The sequence below is a fragment of the Danio rerio genome, chromosome 18 (assembly GCF_049306965.1).
Source record: "Danio rerio strain Tuebingen ecotype United States chromosome 18, GRCz12tu, whole genome shotgun sequence".
Lineage (NCBI taxonomy): Eukaryota > Metazoa > Chordata > Actinopteri > Cypriniformes > Danionidae > Danio > Danio rerio.
The window spans coordinates 42,632,123-42,649,867 of NC_133193.1; the positions used below are offsets into that span (position 1 = coordinate 42,632,123).

Consider the following 17,745-nt stretch of genomic DNA (forward strand, 5'->3'; position numbering starts at 1 on the left):
TCCACACTGAAATGCCAACTAACCCAGCCAAGGCTCAAACCAGCAACCTTTTTGCTGTGAGGCGACAGTGCTACCCACTGCATGACCAAGTCACCCTCAATCATTAATTTTCAAATTAAAATGCAAAATCTAATCAGCCAATCACATGGCAGCATCTTAATGCATTTAGGTAAATGGCCCGCAAATGCCAGAGGCAGTGGATAGCACGTTTTCCTCACAGCAAGAAGGTCACTGGTTCAAGCCTTGGCGTTGGCGTTTCTGTGTGGAGTTTGCATGTTCTCCCTGTGTTCGTGTGGGTTTCCTCCGGGTGCTCTGGTTTCCCCCACAAGTCCAAAGACATGCGCTATAGGTATATTGGGTAAAGTAAATTGTCCGTAGTGTATGAGTGTGAATGAGAGTGTATGGATGTTTTCCAGTGATGGGTTGCAGCTGTAAGGGCATTCACTGTGTAAAACATATGCTGGATAAGTTGGCGGTTTATTCCGCTGTGGTGACCCCAGACTAATAAAGGGACTAAGCTGAAAAATAATAATAATAATAATGAACTCATCAGATCTTTGAAGCAGACAGCCACACAAGAAGTGGAAGTAACAATTTGAGCACCAAAATCAGACAATAGGAATTTAGAAAGTCTGATAATTACAGCTGGTGCTGCGACATTGAGATTGAGGCCAAATTTGGTCTAGATTTATTTTAGAATAGATTTTTTAAAATGATTAAATGTTGGCTATGTTCACACACCACTGCCACACAACTGTGCTTAAATTTGTACTTGCAAGACATCCTCAATAAACTGGGTTATATGTTTACAGCATAGGCCATGATGAGCAATACAACAATACACAGTGAAAATGACTCAATATGCAATGCATTCAATTTGACCTTTTGTTTTTACTTTAACAAATTAGAAGAAATATCAACTTTATGTTGTTAATAAAATTTAATTTTTAATGCAACATGCATTTTCTTTTCAAACATGAAAGCTTGGCACCACTTGCCACAATATCCACAATCAACTGTGCAGCAAGTAGTAAGTAATACATTACAACTCCATTCCAAACACAGCCAAAAGTGTTTGCAAATGTTTTGGAACATGGGAAAAGTCATGCCAATAGAGCGCTGAATTACAAATCCAAGAGAAGAATATAGAGAAACTGTGAAAGAATTATGTCTGAACACACACACACATTCAAAAACGAGAGGAGAAAGTCATGATTAAACAACTTTACTGTAGACAGGTGGTTCGTTATTTGATTAAGGTTTTTTTTTTTTACAGAAGTGATCCTTCAATTTAGGTCATGCAGCTGGTTTGGGTTCAAGCTCAAAGAGTCTTTGTGATCTTATACAGAGTAAGGAATGATATCAAACGGCACACGCACACAGAAGATACAGCACACTATTAACAACACAAACCTTTCCCATTATCTGGTTTGACTTCATCTGGTATATCTAAATGATACATTTTGTTGAACACTTTTTTGCTTTTTTTTTCTCACAAGTCACACATAAAATTAAATGAATAATAATACAAAAAAAGTCCTTTATAAAATTAAAATTATCTGGTTTCACTTTTTATGTTTTGTTTTTATAAAACCTGCATGTTATTTTTCATTGCACACACTGTCACAAACCTGAATAAATGTATAAATTAATAAATTAATTAAAATGTTCTAAAATACATCAAAATAAACTAAAATTAATTAAAGTAAGCTAAAAAAATTGTAATTAAATTAAAATAAATTAAATGAAATAAAATACAATTAAACAAAAAAACATAAAATAAAACATTGGATAAAAACTATTAAATTAAATTAAATTAAAAATAAAATAATATAAAGTAAAATATAAGAACTAGTAGTGTGTCTGGGAGTTATGGAGTGATTCGTTTCCCTACTGTTAAAATACTGAAGTATTATGAACACTGAATATCCTCAATTGTTTTCCACTTAATATATAGTTGAAAAATGTGCAGTCACCAGCTTGTAATCACTAATAGTCATTTATAACTTTTTTATATCAGCTATTAACTTTGTCAGTAACACTGATGTAGACTCTACCACAGACACAGCTATGAGATATACAGTAAATAACCCACAGACAAAACACACAAACAGATAGTGAGACACACTTTAGACCTTTTCAAACACAGTTATGAAAGGCAACTTCCACATAAAGTTGATTATCTCATCTCTTCAGGTGTCTGGTCTATAAAGATTCTTTCTATCTCTGTGTTGACGTGTTTTCTTTTTAGCTGAAGGGCGCCTTGATTCTGATAGAGTGGAATGTTTATCTCGACTGTAAGGGAGGGCACATCTGAAGAGCAGAATCACCTCAACGCACCATCATCATCCTTCAGAAGTCATCTTCAAAGAGAAAATCTTGCATTATGAGTATGTGGGAGTGAGTGGTTTTTTTTTTCTCTTTGAACAAAGATCCGGTTGGGAAACAGACGGATTAAATTTACTGTGTTGATGATCAAAAGATCTGCATTTTGAGTGCTGCCAACAACACCTTGCTGAAATGCCAAGAGTCGACAAGTATGAAAACAAAATCGATGGATTATTATTCATACCCTCCTGACTGAAGAATTATACAGATGCTGTAATGAATATGGCCGATCAGACACATAATTATTCAGCTTTTGTTCAACAAATAATACACTATCAACTTCTCCTACCCAGTAAAAGACTGGATGGTCAGTTGTAATCCAATTCCAAGGTATTTACGACACAAAGGAAGGCTCAGAACTGGACTTATATCATTGCTTAAGACTGATGCTTTTATTGTAAACTTTTATTCTCTTTATGTAAGATCAGGTGTTTTGCAACAAGCCTGTAGCTCATTGTTACGTCCTGAGACGTATCTTTTGGTGTGCACAATGTGCTTTGTGTTTTCTCTCTCTCTCTCTCTTTCTCTCTCTCTCTCTGTGTGTCTCTTTCTCCCTGCAGGTAACTGTGTCCACCTGGTAGCGATCATTGGATCTTTCTAGTGATTGGCTGTTGGGAGAGAAGAGAGAGTATTTAACCTGAGCTGCACTTCAAACCAGTGTTGAAAAGGAATATGATAGACATTGAGGAAAATAAGGTAAATATAGATATTAATAGTATGTTAAGTAGTAGAGTAGGAGATAGTAAATTGAAAGCTTTATTAATGTTTCTTAGAGAAACTGGGTTGTATAATAGAATATAAATTAATAAGTATAAAAGGAAAAAAAAAAAAATAAATATATATATATATATATATATATATATATATATATATATATATTCAATTCTGATCCACACTCCTAACCAGTAAATGGCGGAAATGCATCATAAAGTTGTTTGCCAACCGCCAATAAAAATCAACGAAGAAAAAGAAAAAAACAGTGTGGATGGTGGCAAGAATGTGCAGTGGCTGAGCTCTTCTCAACATACAGACCTGTTGTTTATTAGAGCTTTAAAGATTTGATTTGACTTAAATAGCTCCTGTGTGGTGAAGCTATTGGAGTCAAACTTCTACTTTCAATGATCTTCTTGTTAACATCTAATAATTCACCCAAAGAGAAGTTAGTCTGGTTGATTTGTTTATTTTGAGGGTTAAGTTGGAAGCTAGGTATTTATTTATTTATTTTTTTTGAAATCAGGTTTCTCCTGTTTGTTAGTAAAGGGAGTTAGTTTATCTATTTTTGTTTCTTTTATTTCAGATTAGCAAGAGATTACATTAGGAGCTTGTTTTTGTCTTTTTATTTATTTATTTTTTTTTTGGCCTTGGCCCCTTCTGAATTGTTACCCTGTTTTTTTCTTTTTTTTTTTTTTGTTATATGTAAAACTTCTTTTTCTTGATTTTGATTTTGTTTAAGTTTTTAGCCATTCTGTTTGAGAAGACTAGTTCTCTCTCTCTGTTACGTTCCAGCCATTGCACATCATCCACCACCAATCATTTATTTTCTGTTGCGGTCAATCCCTAGACCTAAAAAGATTGTAACACACGTATTAATATTATGGTTTTAATGCTTCTGCAATCAATGTTTAACTCTACCACAGCTGAACAAGATCATAGATGGTTCATGTTTGATGTCATTGCAAAGCTAATTTGGTGTACTGAACGATTGTTTATGTAAATACGTATGCAACATATTAACATTTTAAGAAGCTTTGAACATTTCCGCATCAGTTTACGCCCAGAATGCCTCTGCAAATCATTACGCTTTGAAACAAAGACTATAAAACATGCCTCAGGGGAGTTAACTTCATATTGCTCAATTCGGCACTGGAGGGTGGGTACAAAACCATCCTTATAAAAGCTTGTGACCTAACGCCACTGCCCAGACTAGAACCCCGACCAGAGTGAACCCAGAACTAGAATCCAGGAGAACCACAGAGGACTCCAGGGAGTAAGTGGACCCAGACAAAATGGGTTAATCACACAGCTCAGGCATTGCCCTCTCCAATACCTTTCTTTTTTCTTGTTTGTCGAGACTAAACTATACTCATTTCATTTGATAAAGTTGACTGTTGGGTTTTTACAATGCACTGCATATAACACAAAAACAGCAAGGCGCAGCAGGAGTCCACTTTTGCTTATTCCTAGACAGATTTCACTTCCTCTATAACAAGACACTGGCAGGGAGGGTGTGAAATAGTGTGGGAGATCCTGCAGATATCTTGTCTTGTAAAATGTGTGTTCACTGCGCCCACAGAGTGTGACCACAAAAACAACAGCAAAAGTAAAAAGGCAAGCCAGTGAACATTTCCTCACTGTGAGATCCCTACTCTTATAAAAAATGTAATATTTGACATGCACATCATAGGTTATAATGCTTTAAAGCTACATATATCATGACTGTAACCTATACAGGGGTTGGACAACGAAATTGAAACATTGGCCAATTTAGAGTTGGAAGTTTCATGGATAAATCTGACCAGCCTGGTGGCCAATCCTCATTGATTGCACATTCCACTAGTAAGAGCAGAATGTAAAGGATTATTTAGCAGAGTACTAGCACAGTTTAGCTTAAAATATTTCAATGTACAAAACATTATGGGTGATATGGTTCCAGCAGCGAAAAGCTTGGGCCCATCTTTACTGTCTTTCCCACAAATGGGAGAGTTACGGTGTGGAGAAGCCCCAAAAAAGCGTACCACCCAGACTGTTGCATGCCCACAGTGAAGGCTGGGGGAGGATCAGTGATGGAATTTGGGGGTTTGGGATGCAATATCATGGCACTCCTTAGCCTCAATACTTATGCTAGATGAGTGTGTCACAGCTAAGGACTACTGAACCATTCTAGAGGACCATGTGCACCCAATGGTTTAAACATTGTATCCTGAAGGCAGTGCAGTGTATCAGGATCATAATGCATCATGCACACAGCAAGACTGTTGACAGACTGGTTTGATGAACATGAAGTTGAATATCTTCCATGGCCTCCACAGTCACCAGACTTAAATATTATTGAGCCACTTTTGGGTGATTTGGAGGAGCGAGTCAGGAAACAAGCATGACGTAGTGACCTGGCCACTATTCTGCAAGGAGAGTGGCTCAAAATCCCTCTGTGGCCACTGTGCAGAACTTGCATTTGTCATTTCCAAGAAGAATTGATGCTGTATTGGCAGCAAAGGAAGGCCCTACACCATACTAATTGATTATTGTGGTCTGAAACCAGGCATTTCAGTTTCATTGTCCAACCCCTGTGATTAAGCAGTGTGTGTGCTTGGTCTGTGGGTGATATTTAGCGTAGAGTTGAATACTGAGCTGAAGTTTGTCATTAGATAACTGATTATTGCTGCTTGTGCTGTATGATCCACAGCTGATTCTAAACCATACATCAGAGCCAGATTTGAGCAAACATATAGGTTACTTTCATAAATGAGCATGAGCAGAGTGAGTGTTCACACAGAACACAGTACAACACACCACATCATCAAGCCTTATTTATTCTCTGATGCGAGCAGGCTGATTATCTGGTTCACATGAGTAACCATTAATGCATTTTCTGCACATTGCGAGCATTTTAAATCAGTTACTCATGAGCAGAGCCAGATAGAATGTGCTGACTGTTTTTTTTTATTTTTTTTATTGCTACTTCTGCATAGAATTGTCTAAATTCTGCAGACTTATTCAGAATGATTTGCTGAAAAATACTTACATTTTTATTTAAGGTTTACAATGCAATTCCAATTAGAACTTGTTTAATACAGTGCTCAGCATAATTGAGTACACACTATTTTAAAAATGAATATTTTTATCTACTTCTCAGTAAATATAGTTAATGGAGCATTTAAACACAATGGATTTATTAAACAAATATATTTAGTAAAATAGTATTTTAGTTACCAAACATATTTAGAAATTGAAAGATAATTTAATTAAATTCAAGCAAAATATCGCCAAAAACTAAAATACAACCTACAAAATTTCAACTAAATTCTTCTCTTGATTTTTTTTTTTCCTTTTTTTGTATTTAATAATTTTATATAACATAAAATTGGGTGTACTAGTTTTTGGACTATTATCGTGATTTATTTTGTAAGATAAGCTCCAGATTTGGCTTGAGTACAGACTAATCTAATGTATATACACAAATATAATATTGCATAGCTTCCTAATAAAAATATGAATTTAAAAGATAGATTTGTGAGAGGTGTACTTATATATGTTGAGCGCTGTAAGTAAAACTGAAGTCTCTCGTTTAATACACAAACAGAATGCTTATTACTTAATAATATAAACATTACACGTTGTTTTGTACATAAATCATGTACGTTTGAATATTATTCAATAATACTCTTAAAATGAATTTTTTTTTTCAGGAGAAAGTCTTAATAAAAGCTGTTTTTAATTTTTAAAAAAACATTTTAAGGTCAAAATTAGCCTCTTAAAGCTATATATTTTTTGTTAGTCTACAGAACAAACTAATATGTTTAGAAATGTGTTGAAAAAATCTCTATCTAATAAGTACAAAAATATTTAGAATAAGAAACTATGAAGTCACAGATTGAAAAACCAAAAAACTAAACAAATTTTTAATTATATTGTGCAAGACCTAAATTCAGAGCTTTCCTTAGTGCAAACAAAATAGTTTTTTTCCACTTGTATTTAAATTTGTGTGCTTAAGGTCTTTCCCCCTTAGCTCTCATTTCCACAAGCATGCTTTTTGCCTTTCAAAATGATGTCAGTAGAGTTTCATTAAATGGGACCTCTCATGCCTCTTTTACAAAAATGTAAAATAGATTTTAGATGTCCCTTGAGTGTGTATGTGAAGTAGAGGCCTGCATAGCCGCGGGATCCAACCAGATTTCTTGTGGCGCGGGAATAAATTTACTGAATAAAGCACGGAAGCGGTCCATAACTAGTGTAATTTGAACGTGAGCGGGCGGTCTAGCAATATCTCTGTTGACTCCTGAGCGTGCGATCACGCTTATGTGTGTAAATGAAAGAGCGTGATGCTATGCATAGCTTGTTTGTTGCTTCCTATGTGTGTGTGTGTGTGTATGTGTGGGAATGAGAGAGAGATTGGTGCTGTCTATGTGTATGTGTGGGAATGAGAGAGCGTGATGTTGTCTGTGAGTCACTTGCTTGATGCTGTGTGTCTATTAATGTGTGTGTTTATAAAGACAGCTTGTTATAGGCTGTCTGGACTCTGTATAGCTGTTTGGTTTTGTCCACCCCCATTAGCGGGAACGGGCGTGGTGGGTAGAAAACAAGGTGGGGCAGGCAGCAGGACAAAACGATGCTGAATATAAGCAGGAGCGGTCGGTTCGGACTAAAACTTGGCGGGTTTGGGCGGGAGCAGGATTAAAAATTTAGTTCCACGCAGATCTCTAATGTGAAGTTTCAGCTCAAAATACCCCACATGTTTAATAACTCTTTGAAACTGTCCCTTTTAGGTTTTGATCCTAATTGTGGCACTTTGATGACTGTCACTTTAAATTAATTTAAATTTAAATGAGATTGTGCTCTTTTCAAAATAGGGTGGAGCTACAGATGCCCATGTGTCAGCATAGAGGCAGATTCAAAAACAAAACCCACGTCTGATGCTAATAAGGGAGAGATCATCACTAATGGGTGGGACTTTTCCCTTTGATGACATTTACAAAGGGACAATGTCAATCAAAGTGTTTCTGCAGACTCTTTTTATGAAGTAAGATTCTAAAAAAAATAAAATAATTTATTCTTAGCATTAGAAGCTGGATAGATTCACAGACTATTGCTTCATAAATGTGTTTTAAACCCCTTATAAAGTGATTAGTAGATCCCTTTACATCACTTCAGGCTTCAGTGTCATCTTTGGTCCACTAGCCAACTAGTGGAAGGAAAAGCTGATGTCTATACACATATTTATTTACACTCAATACTTTTGATCACATGGGTGTAGCCTTACAACTAAGAGGATTTCAAAACAGGGCATCAGAGCTCAAAACAGAACATGTTTTGCATGACATATCTCTTAAAAAAACAGGAGTGTTTTTCATTTCTTTAAATTCCTCTTTAAAGGTCATACCAGTTCAGACAGAAAGAGAACAGAACAAACTTTGCAAATGTTGACCATAGACAGCTGGTGTGCACCTGAGCCTGAGGCACTCTACACACACACTGCAGGGAGGTCGACTATCACACACACACATATATATATACACAGACGCACGTCCACATCTAGAGTTTGAAAGAGGTCAAAAGCCTGAACAGAAAAACAGGCGGAGGGAGACAGTGTGTGTACCTGCGTTATTCTCAGATTGGAGCTCTGCCTGCTTGTTTGACTCCATATTGGCTGTGATGGTCACAGACACACACACAAACACACACATGTGATGATGAGAGACACACAAATCAGTGACAGAAACAAAATAAGCTGGACGAAATCACAAACAACACACACACACACACAGAACATTATCAAGTAAAGAAATGATGAAATGCAACACATGAGGAACAAATATCACAGCAAACCCACGCAGCACTTCTCCACACACTAACAGGAACATTACCTTACATTTAGGAACAATAAGCAATTTATTTGTTGGAGTGTTTATTAGAATTTTTTATTTATTTATTTTTATGTTTTAGGGGTTTTTCACCTTTTATTGGGATAGGATAGTGGATGACAGACAGGAAAGTATTAGGACCAGAGAGAGGGGAAGGGTCGGCATAGGACCTCGAGCTGGGAATCGAACTCGGGTCGCCGTGAGCACCATGGTGCTATATGTCGGCGCACTTAACCACTAGGCTAATGGCACAGACAGTTTATGACATTTATGTTTATTCTATTCTGAATATATAGTTGACAACAGTATGTTAACAATTAACGGTCTGTCTGATGCAGTTTTATTTATACAAGATCTGATTGAATCACAGGACTGATAATTCTACTTATTCTAGCCAATCACTGTAGACGAGAAAACATAAGACTTTTGCTGCTTGTTCAAACTACTTATTTAAAATGAGTTAAAACAACATAATTCTTAAGTTTTTCTTTGGGACAACTTAAGTGTTTAATGTTCAGTTCACTTAAATTTGTAAAAACTATTAAGTTAACTAAACTGATTTGTGTTGGGAAAACATGAATGATTTGTGTGGAACCAATCGGGACCATCCCGCTCTCACTCATGAAGCTACTACAGAAGTAATGAAGCTGCAATTCACCAGCATTCTGCTTGACCTGGCTCCAAAATAAAGCACATTTTTATTGACGCCAATGTTAAAATAGCCAAAAAAAAAAAAGGTGTTTATAGCCTACAAAAAACTTTTGGTGTGTATAGCTAATATTACAACTGTAAGGGGGTGAAGTTTTTTTATAACTCATCTGTTTTCTTTACATTAAGTCTGCATAATTAAGGGCGTGGCCGCTTGAGTGACAGCTGGGTCTCACTTGTCGCCGTCACGTCATGTCACCTCAGCTGATTAGCCACTGAACTCAGTATATATTGTTCTGCTTTCTTTTATGTGGCTTTAGACAGTCAGTTGCCTTTTGAAATTATTTCCTACAATTATCAGATGATATGGCATGCTGTGTGCACTTCATTGTGCTCACACACCATTCAAGTAGCCTCAGTTTCCCAGGCGAGTACAATTCTTAGGGCCTACTCACACTATGCTATCCGAACGTGCCCAAGACCTTTTCCCGGATCGTTTTGAGTGTGAGCGCACTGAATTAGGCTCAGGCATGGTTGGAAGAGGGGTGTCAGAGCGCAGTATACTTGGGCTTTGGTGTGGCATGCTTATAGTGTGAATGCAAAGCGTGTCTGAGCCCGAAACTAAAGATGAGACTTTTACTGGATTGTTTCATATGAATTCATTAATCATTCTTACTGTTCAATGAACGCAAACTGTCGTAGCTTATTAAAGACGCAAACCCCTCACTTCACAACAGTTGCACCTTCAGCAAACCTTTTAATACCTGCAGCACGAGGACTTTATGGTTGTTTATGAGTGCCAAAAATAGCAGATCTGTTCAGCGAAATATTTGACTGCGTGTCACTGCATATAAATAAAGAGATCTCCACTGTGCTGAGCAACTGTGCTGAGTGAGAGCGCTTGTCTATTGAACAGCGCATCATCAATGATGTAAGCGTGTCCAGGCCTGAATGTAATGTGAGTGCGGGCCGTTGGGGGAGATGGGAGAAGAGACAAGTGTGCTTTGGCCCGCTTCAAGGCAACTATACATAGTGTGAGTACGCCCTTACATTCCATATTCTTATATTCCATATGTATAAATATATGTTTTAGTTAAGGCAATTTGTTTATCATTTATAATTTTCTTTATAATTTTAATGCACTCCAAAATCTGACAGATCTAATTTCCTGTTCCTGTGTGGAGAAAGTTTCCTTTACTCACAGCTCTCGGGCTGTGCCATTTCCACTGTGACGTTACTGTTGTTCCCAGCCTCCGTGAGAGGCGGTGCTTGATTGACGGTTATGGCCGGGGGGTCAGAATCTGCGACTTTTACATCCTCTGACCCCTCGCTCGCTGCTGCCTTGAGAGCAGCTGACAAGGGAGGAAATCTGATTATCAGCTTGAGCACCCAGTGACTATTTTCAACTTTACTTTGCATGTGGAAAACTAGCCGAAACATAAATTTTTTTTAAGAAATCCTAATTCAACAGGACACGACCATTAACAAATAAAAGAGGAATGGGGAGAGGAACTTACCTGGGGCGATTTCAGGTGGCCGCTTGGGCTTGACTATGAGTTTGGCTCCGCCCCCAAACACAGCAGCCCACATGCGGTTGTTCAGTGGGTGAGCGGCCAGTCGGAAGAGCTCGTTTCCAGAGTGTGTGCCGAGACCGTGAATCAGCAGACTGAGATACACGGCCACCACAGCCTCACACAGCATAACGTTCAGACGCACGTAATCATCGCCCTGAGCACATCCCAACAGACTGATCAGAGACGACACACCTGAGAATCAGAATGAACACACAGAGTTAATTACAGTTAATACACCCATGTATTCTCTATTTACAACAACCTATAAGTCTATGGTTTATCTGTCAGCCACCCATTTATCCTTCTGATTGTCAACCAATCCATCAGTCCAGCCATCAGACCTTCAGTTTACAACTTCATTTCATCCATCTGTCAGTTCTATTCATCCATTCCCTCCTGTTCATTTATCAGTCATCCATCTTTTTTCTGTCAACCCATGGACTTTTTTCTACATCCATCCCATTTTCTTACTATTCATCCTCTCCTCAATCTATCGGTTTATGCATGAACCATAATTCATCCATAATCACCACTTTAATTTTGGCCTAAAAAACCTCTAATCTACACATTCACTTGTTCATCCAACATATTTTATCTATACAACTGTCTACGAACCCATCATTCGTCAATCAAGCAAAACCTTTCTCCATCACATTCTCTTACTATCCATTCTCTCCTCAATCTATTGATTTGTCCATAATCCATCCATTTAGCCACTCCTCTAACCTTGGCTCCATCCTTTAACCTATCAATTAAATATTCGATTCATCATATGTTTAGTCTATTAGTTTATCTATCATCCATCCTCCATTTAATGACCCAATCTCTCCATTATCTATCTGGCTGACCATCCATCCACCCAATCAATACATCTTTCTAAACATTAATTAATGTTTTCATCCATTTATCCAGCAAATTATTCTTTCCATTCAACACATTTTCAACCATCCATCTTCTGTCAACCCATCAAGTCACTCATCGACCCACCTTTCTCTTTCTTTCTTTCTTTCTTTCTTTCTTTCTTTCTTTCTTTCTTTCTTTCTTTCTTTCTTTCTTTCTTTCTTTCTTTCTTTCTCCATCAGTTTATTCATTTTGATGTGCATCCACTACTCCAACCTCAACATTCATTTGTTTATCCAACATATTCAATCCATTCGACTGTCCCTCCATGAACCCATCTACTGTCTACCTATCTATTCTTGGCTTCATCCATCCATCCATCCATGGGTTCAGTTAATTATTCATTCATTCACTCACCCATCCATTCATCCATGAATTCAGTTCATGCATTCATCCAATCACCCATCCATCCATCTATACATCCATCCATCCTTCCACCCACCCATCCATCCATCCATCCTTCTTCTGTCAACGCATCAAGTCACTCATTGACCCATCTTTCCAACTAATTAATAAAAAAATTAACTCTTTCTTTCTCCACCTATGAGTTTATTTATATTTATGTGCATCCACTACTCCATCCATCCATTAATTCAGTTCATTAATTCATCCATTCATGCATTTGTCTTTGCATCCACATTTTCATCCAACAAAGTTTACCATCCATCCACAATTACCTCTTTATCTGTCCATCCATTCATTAGTATTTTTCCATCAACCCATCAATTCTTTAGTTTATCCACCCAATTACTCAATCTCTTAGACCATTAGTTCATTCATTCATCCATTTATCAGTATTTTCCATCAACCATCAATTATTTTTTTTATCTACCCAATTACTCCATCTCTCAGACTATCATTTAATTAATTAATTAATTATTTTATTCATTCATCAATTCAGCAGTATTTTCCATCAACCGATCAATTCTTTTGTTTATCCACCCAATCACTACAGCTCTCAGGCCATCAGTTAATCAATCAATCCATCCATCCATCCATCCATCCATCCATCCATCCATCCATCCATCCATCCATCAATCCATCAATCAATCAATCAATCAATCAATCAATCAATCAATCAATCAATCCATTCGTTAATTTGTTAATTCATTAATTCATTCATTCAGTAATTCATTCATTCATTCACTTTGTTTTTTTTGTTGTGTAGCAGGTATTCAGTGGCAAAATATATTTTATTTCCATTTATTGATGGACATTCTGTTAACATGCAATCAGATGCCAGTGAGAGTTAGTAATGTTCCCATATTATTTCATCCCCACCTGGACCACCAGTGACACATTTAGTAACTCTCAGAATGATGAGGATTAGCTTAGTTTTTCAGCAAGTGTAATCGGTGTAGTTCGATCTGATGTTTTGTTACCTGGCCACTGTGCAGGGGCAGAGGTGGGAGTTGCATGTTCCTCAATACTCTCAGTGCGAAGTCTACGCCTGTCGCTCAGTAACAGTCCCTGATACACCATCCCAGTGAACTGACTGGCCTCCGATTGACTGCTGAAGACACAAACAACAGAAGGAAATGTGTGAGTATTTGACAGTAAGTGTACATGTGTGTAAAGCTGACAGAATGGTAAACAGGCGCAGTTGATTAGTAGCAGTGTACCTGTAACTGTGGCTGTCACACAGCGATTGGTAGATACAAGCCGACAGAGAAGCAGCAAGAGTGTGTAAAGCATTCACCTGAAACACACATGCACATTAGTAGAAGCACAGACAAGCTTTGTATATATTCATTCAGACAGAGATCAGTGGTTTATTTTTAAAATGCTTTTTATCCATGCTAGTGTTTTTTTCTATACTTGCCCACACTCAAACATGCTGTGAAAATCGCATACTGCAATAACCATAGATAAAAATGGGAATAATTTATGAATAAGGATGGAAAAACTATAAAACACAGAAGAACTGATTAGCTCTGACGGTAATGGTTTTGCTATTGGTACTTGAGAATTATTGCTGAATAAACATTACGTACAGTAGCATAGTTTAACTGATCAACATTTTCTAATTCGTCTGCACATTTGGCAATCTCACATGAGAAATGCTTGTGCTTTCACCCAATACTACAACGGCGAGCGTGTCAAGTATAAAAACCTTTACAGTTCTCGGCTAAGCGCACACACATAGCTGGCAACACAGACTTGTGCGCACACACAGCTCGTAAGATTGCGGAGTGGCAGAGAGAACCAAACGGGTTGTATTTCCCGAGTGGACATTGACAATGCCCGTTGCAACAAACGCAACAAGTTGTTTTCTTGTAAAAGCAGAAACGCCAGCAATCTGGCTAAACGTCTTTCAAAAGTGCATTAACTGCAGAAAGACAAATGAAAAGTTTTTGACTGACTAGCTAAAGGTACATCACCCACATCGTTATAGTAGCAGTCAATCACATAAGGTCCCTCTAAATTAGTTTAATATTAATAGTTTAATAAACACACGTTTGGTTACAATGAAAACAGTCCTTTTTTTCTGTAGTAGCCTAAAAACATCTTGAATATTAAAAATGCTTTTACATGACTGTATTTACAAATATAGCCCAATAATAAACTATTATTATTAAGAAATTATAAAAAAAAAAAACTGCTTATTTTAACAGTGTAAACTCCTAAAACACCGGTGACTCATTTATGTGAATGTGTTAAAGAAAAATCACAAATCTGATTATTTATTTAATTATTTGACTGCATTTTGCAACTAAAAGAGGGTATTTTGTACTGCAGGGACCACAATAAACCAAGAAAGATCCTGACTTCTGCCAGAAAATGCATTGCTGCATTGCTATTCCTTTAAAGTACAAATGAAATCAAAACTAACCATATTGATTTTGTTAGCTCATATTGCTAGTTTTTCTGGTAAACAATTTGTCTGTGCAAATCATTAAAAAATAACTGTTTGGTCTTGTAATTTAAAATTAAAATCTAAGTTTAAATTCTAAAATTTAATTCTAAGATTATGTCAGTCTGTGGTAGTGGGCGTGGCTTACAAACTAAGCCACACCCCTCAAACTTTCAGTTTTGAAAACAAACGAGAGAAACAGTGAGAAGGAGGTGTCTGTTAGGTTGTAATGACTCTTCTAAAACCCTTTTCCCAAACTTTCTGAATGAAATGCCTACTTTACTACATCCAATCAGCTTGCAGTAGAAAAAACAAGCCACGCCCACTGTTCTCTTATTTAATATTTAGTTCTCTAGGAACTGCGTCACAATAAAAAAAAATGGTCGCAGCTTCCAGTTCATGTCGACTTTACGTTCTATTTACATTTTTCACACAGTTTCTATTGGTGAGTGTGTGCTTTACCCGGTCGTCCAGTATGTCTGGGTGTGGTGGAGCCTCCATCTGAACAATGGTGAAGAGGATGTCGTGAATGTGATTTCTGAGGTGCAGGACGGGGTTTGCGATGACGGTCTTGGTGGGAGCGATGCTGGCCGACAGCAGGGGCAGAGTGGTGGGGAGGGGGAGTGGAGACTGAAGCTGCTTCACTGTCATTTCCTAAAGACACACAGCCAATCATTTGTATTAGAACACACTGAACTAAGCATTCGACCGTGTGAGAGTATAAATAAATCAGCATGTTAACCATCATGCGAGGACTCACTTGCTGTGATTCCTGCAGCAGGAAGAGTAGCTCCATCCTGACTGATGTCACTCCTCCACCCTTGGCCCCGTGCAGACTGCAGTAACTGAGAAAGACTCTGAGCAGAGCCTGGTTCTTCCTCAACCAGGCTTTCCTCCGCTCTGCATGGAGCTGTTTAGCCTGCAGCCGCCGTCGCTCCATCTGGTGTCGCTCATATGCACCTGCTTCACCCCGAATCAGTGAGTCTTCCAGGTCCAGGGATCCATCTCCGCCCCATTTCTCCAGCTGACCTACAGCCGTTTTCCCTTCAACCTTAGGGAGTTAGAATATCCAGAATTGATCAGGGTTGGCCAACGTATTGAACATTTAAATCATATTCTATAATGAGTAGTTGATTCATTGATTAACCAATAAATTAGGGCTGCACAATATTAGACAAAAACTGACATTGCGATATTGTACTTTTCTGCGATACATATTGCGTTATTAAGTATAAATTTCACAAGATGACTTGAATGGCTCTATTTGGAAAGAATTAGTCATTTTAGATCGATTGGGATAATTTTGTTGTACATCTGGGGCCTCATGTATCAACGCTGCGTACGCACAAAAACTTTGCGTATGCCAGGTTTCACGCTCAGAATCGCTCACGTTTGGATTTACTAACGATGAAATGAACGTGAGAATGTGCGCAGCTCCACGCCAGCTTCATGGCTGGCGTACGCACATTTTTTTGTGCATGTCGGTTTTATTTCCATTGGCGACTCCTAGAGGCAGTTGTGTTAAATTGAAAGGAAGGAAAGAATAAGAAGAACGACTTCATCAGACGGTGGATTTAAACCGAGTTCAAGCTCGAATGTGTCAAAACATGTTGGCATGCGTTTCACGAGCTACGCCACCCCTACAACATTTTGCACTTATACATCTCACTATTTCTTTTTTTAATCCACTCAGTGCGATGTTCAGACTTAACTGTGTTAAACGCATTAGTTAAACTCTCCCACTCTATTGTTTCCTTTTGTTAATAATTCTGGAGGACAAACTTGCAAATAACACAGTTTTTCTCTGGTCTACTCCGTTTTTCTCTCTTGCTATTGCTTTTTCTTTGGATTTTGCCAAAGTAGAGTCATTAGCATAGGAGGCAGGGAGGGGTTTTGCACTCGTGCATGTTGCGCTCAGTTTCACGTTCATTTGGATGTACAAAAGAATATGCGTGTGATTCCTCGTACGCTGTGTTTCATACATCTGAATTTTTTTCTGCGTACGCAATGCTTTAGTATGATTTCACGCAAGTCTTCGTACATGAGGCCCCTGGTTAAGATATAACAAACCAATTACAAGCATTGATGAAGACAGTAGCAAAGATTCAAATAAAATAAATAGTGCTTTATAGTTTCTGGGGGTCTAAAAGTATTCAGGTACATAAATTGAATTATCAAATGGAATTTAACACTGTATAGACTTCAGTAATCTTTCTTTAAGTTACAAACATTATAAATGGTTGTGCCTGATTGCTTAAAACTGGCTTGGAATGCTTAAACAGTCATGAGACGTGCTCATTTTCTCTCCATATGCACCATACAAATTTTTACATAATACTTCTGTGCTTTTTTTAGGGCCAGTTCCATTTCTACTTTTACCCCTACCCATTCCCTAGGCCTATGAAACAGAGTGTGGAGGGGAAGGGCTTCAAATTTTACCCCAAAAAAATGGGACAACACAACAACACCCAAACACGTCATCATATGTTGTCGCAAGCTCTTACTTCGATGACAGCAATTGCTGTGGTTATTCCAGTTTTATTTAGTGTTTATTTTTAGGAAATCATAGAAGGCAACGATATAATTAAAATGTTATTTTCTGAGTGTACTTAATGCAGGTGAGAGGGCTTGAAAAACCATCTCTATGGGAAACATTTCATATTTTGTATTTGTACGTTTATGCATGTATGCATGTATGTACAGTGCATCCGGAAAGTATTCATAGCGCTTCACTTTTTCCACATGTCTTTATGTTACAGTCTTATTCCAAAATGGATTAAATTAATTTATTTCCTCAAAATTC

General features: G+C 37.6%; 1 protein-coding gene across 1 annotated transcript in view; it reads right to left on the reverse strand.

The window, feature by feature from the left end:
* dmxl2 (Dmx-like 2) overlaps positions 1 to 17,745 on the reverse strand; it is a gene marked incomplete at its 3' end in the record, with an annotated part of 117,798 nt that overhangs the window by 32,781 nt on the left and 67,272 nt on the right. The window contains 5 exon segments of the mRNA NM_001302235.1: positions 11,132 to 11,380; positions 13,471 to 13,601; positions 13,711 to 13,787; positions 15,405 to 15,596; positions 15,703 to 15,993. Of these exon segments, the coding sequence (NP_001289164.1) occupies positions 11,132 to 11,380; positions 13,471 to 13,601; positions 13,711 to 13,787; positions 15,405 to 15,596; positions 15,703 to 15,993 (940 nt within the window).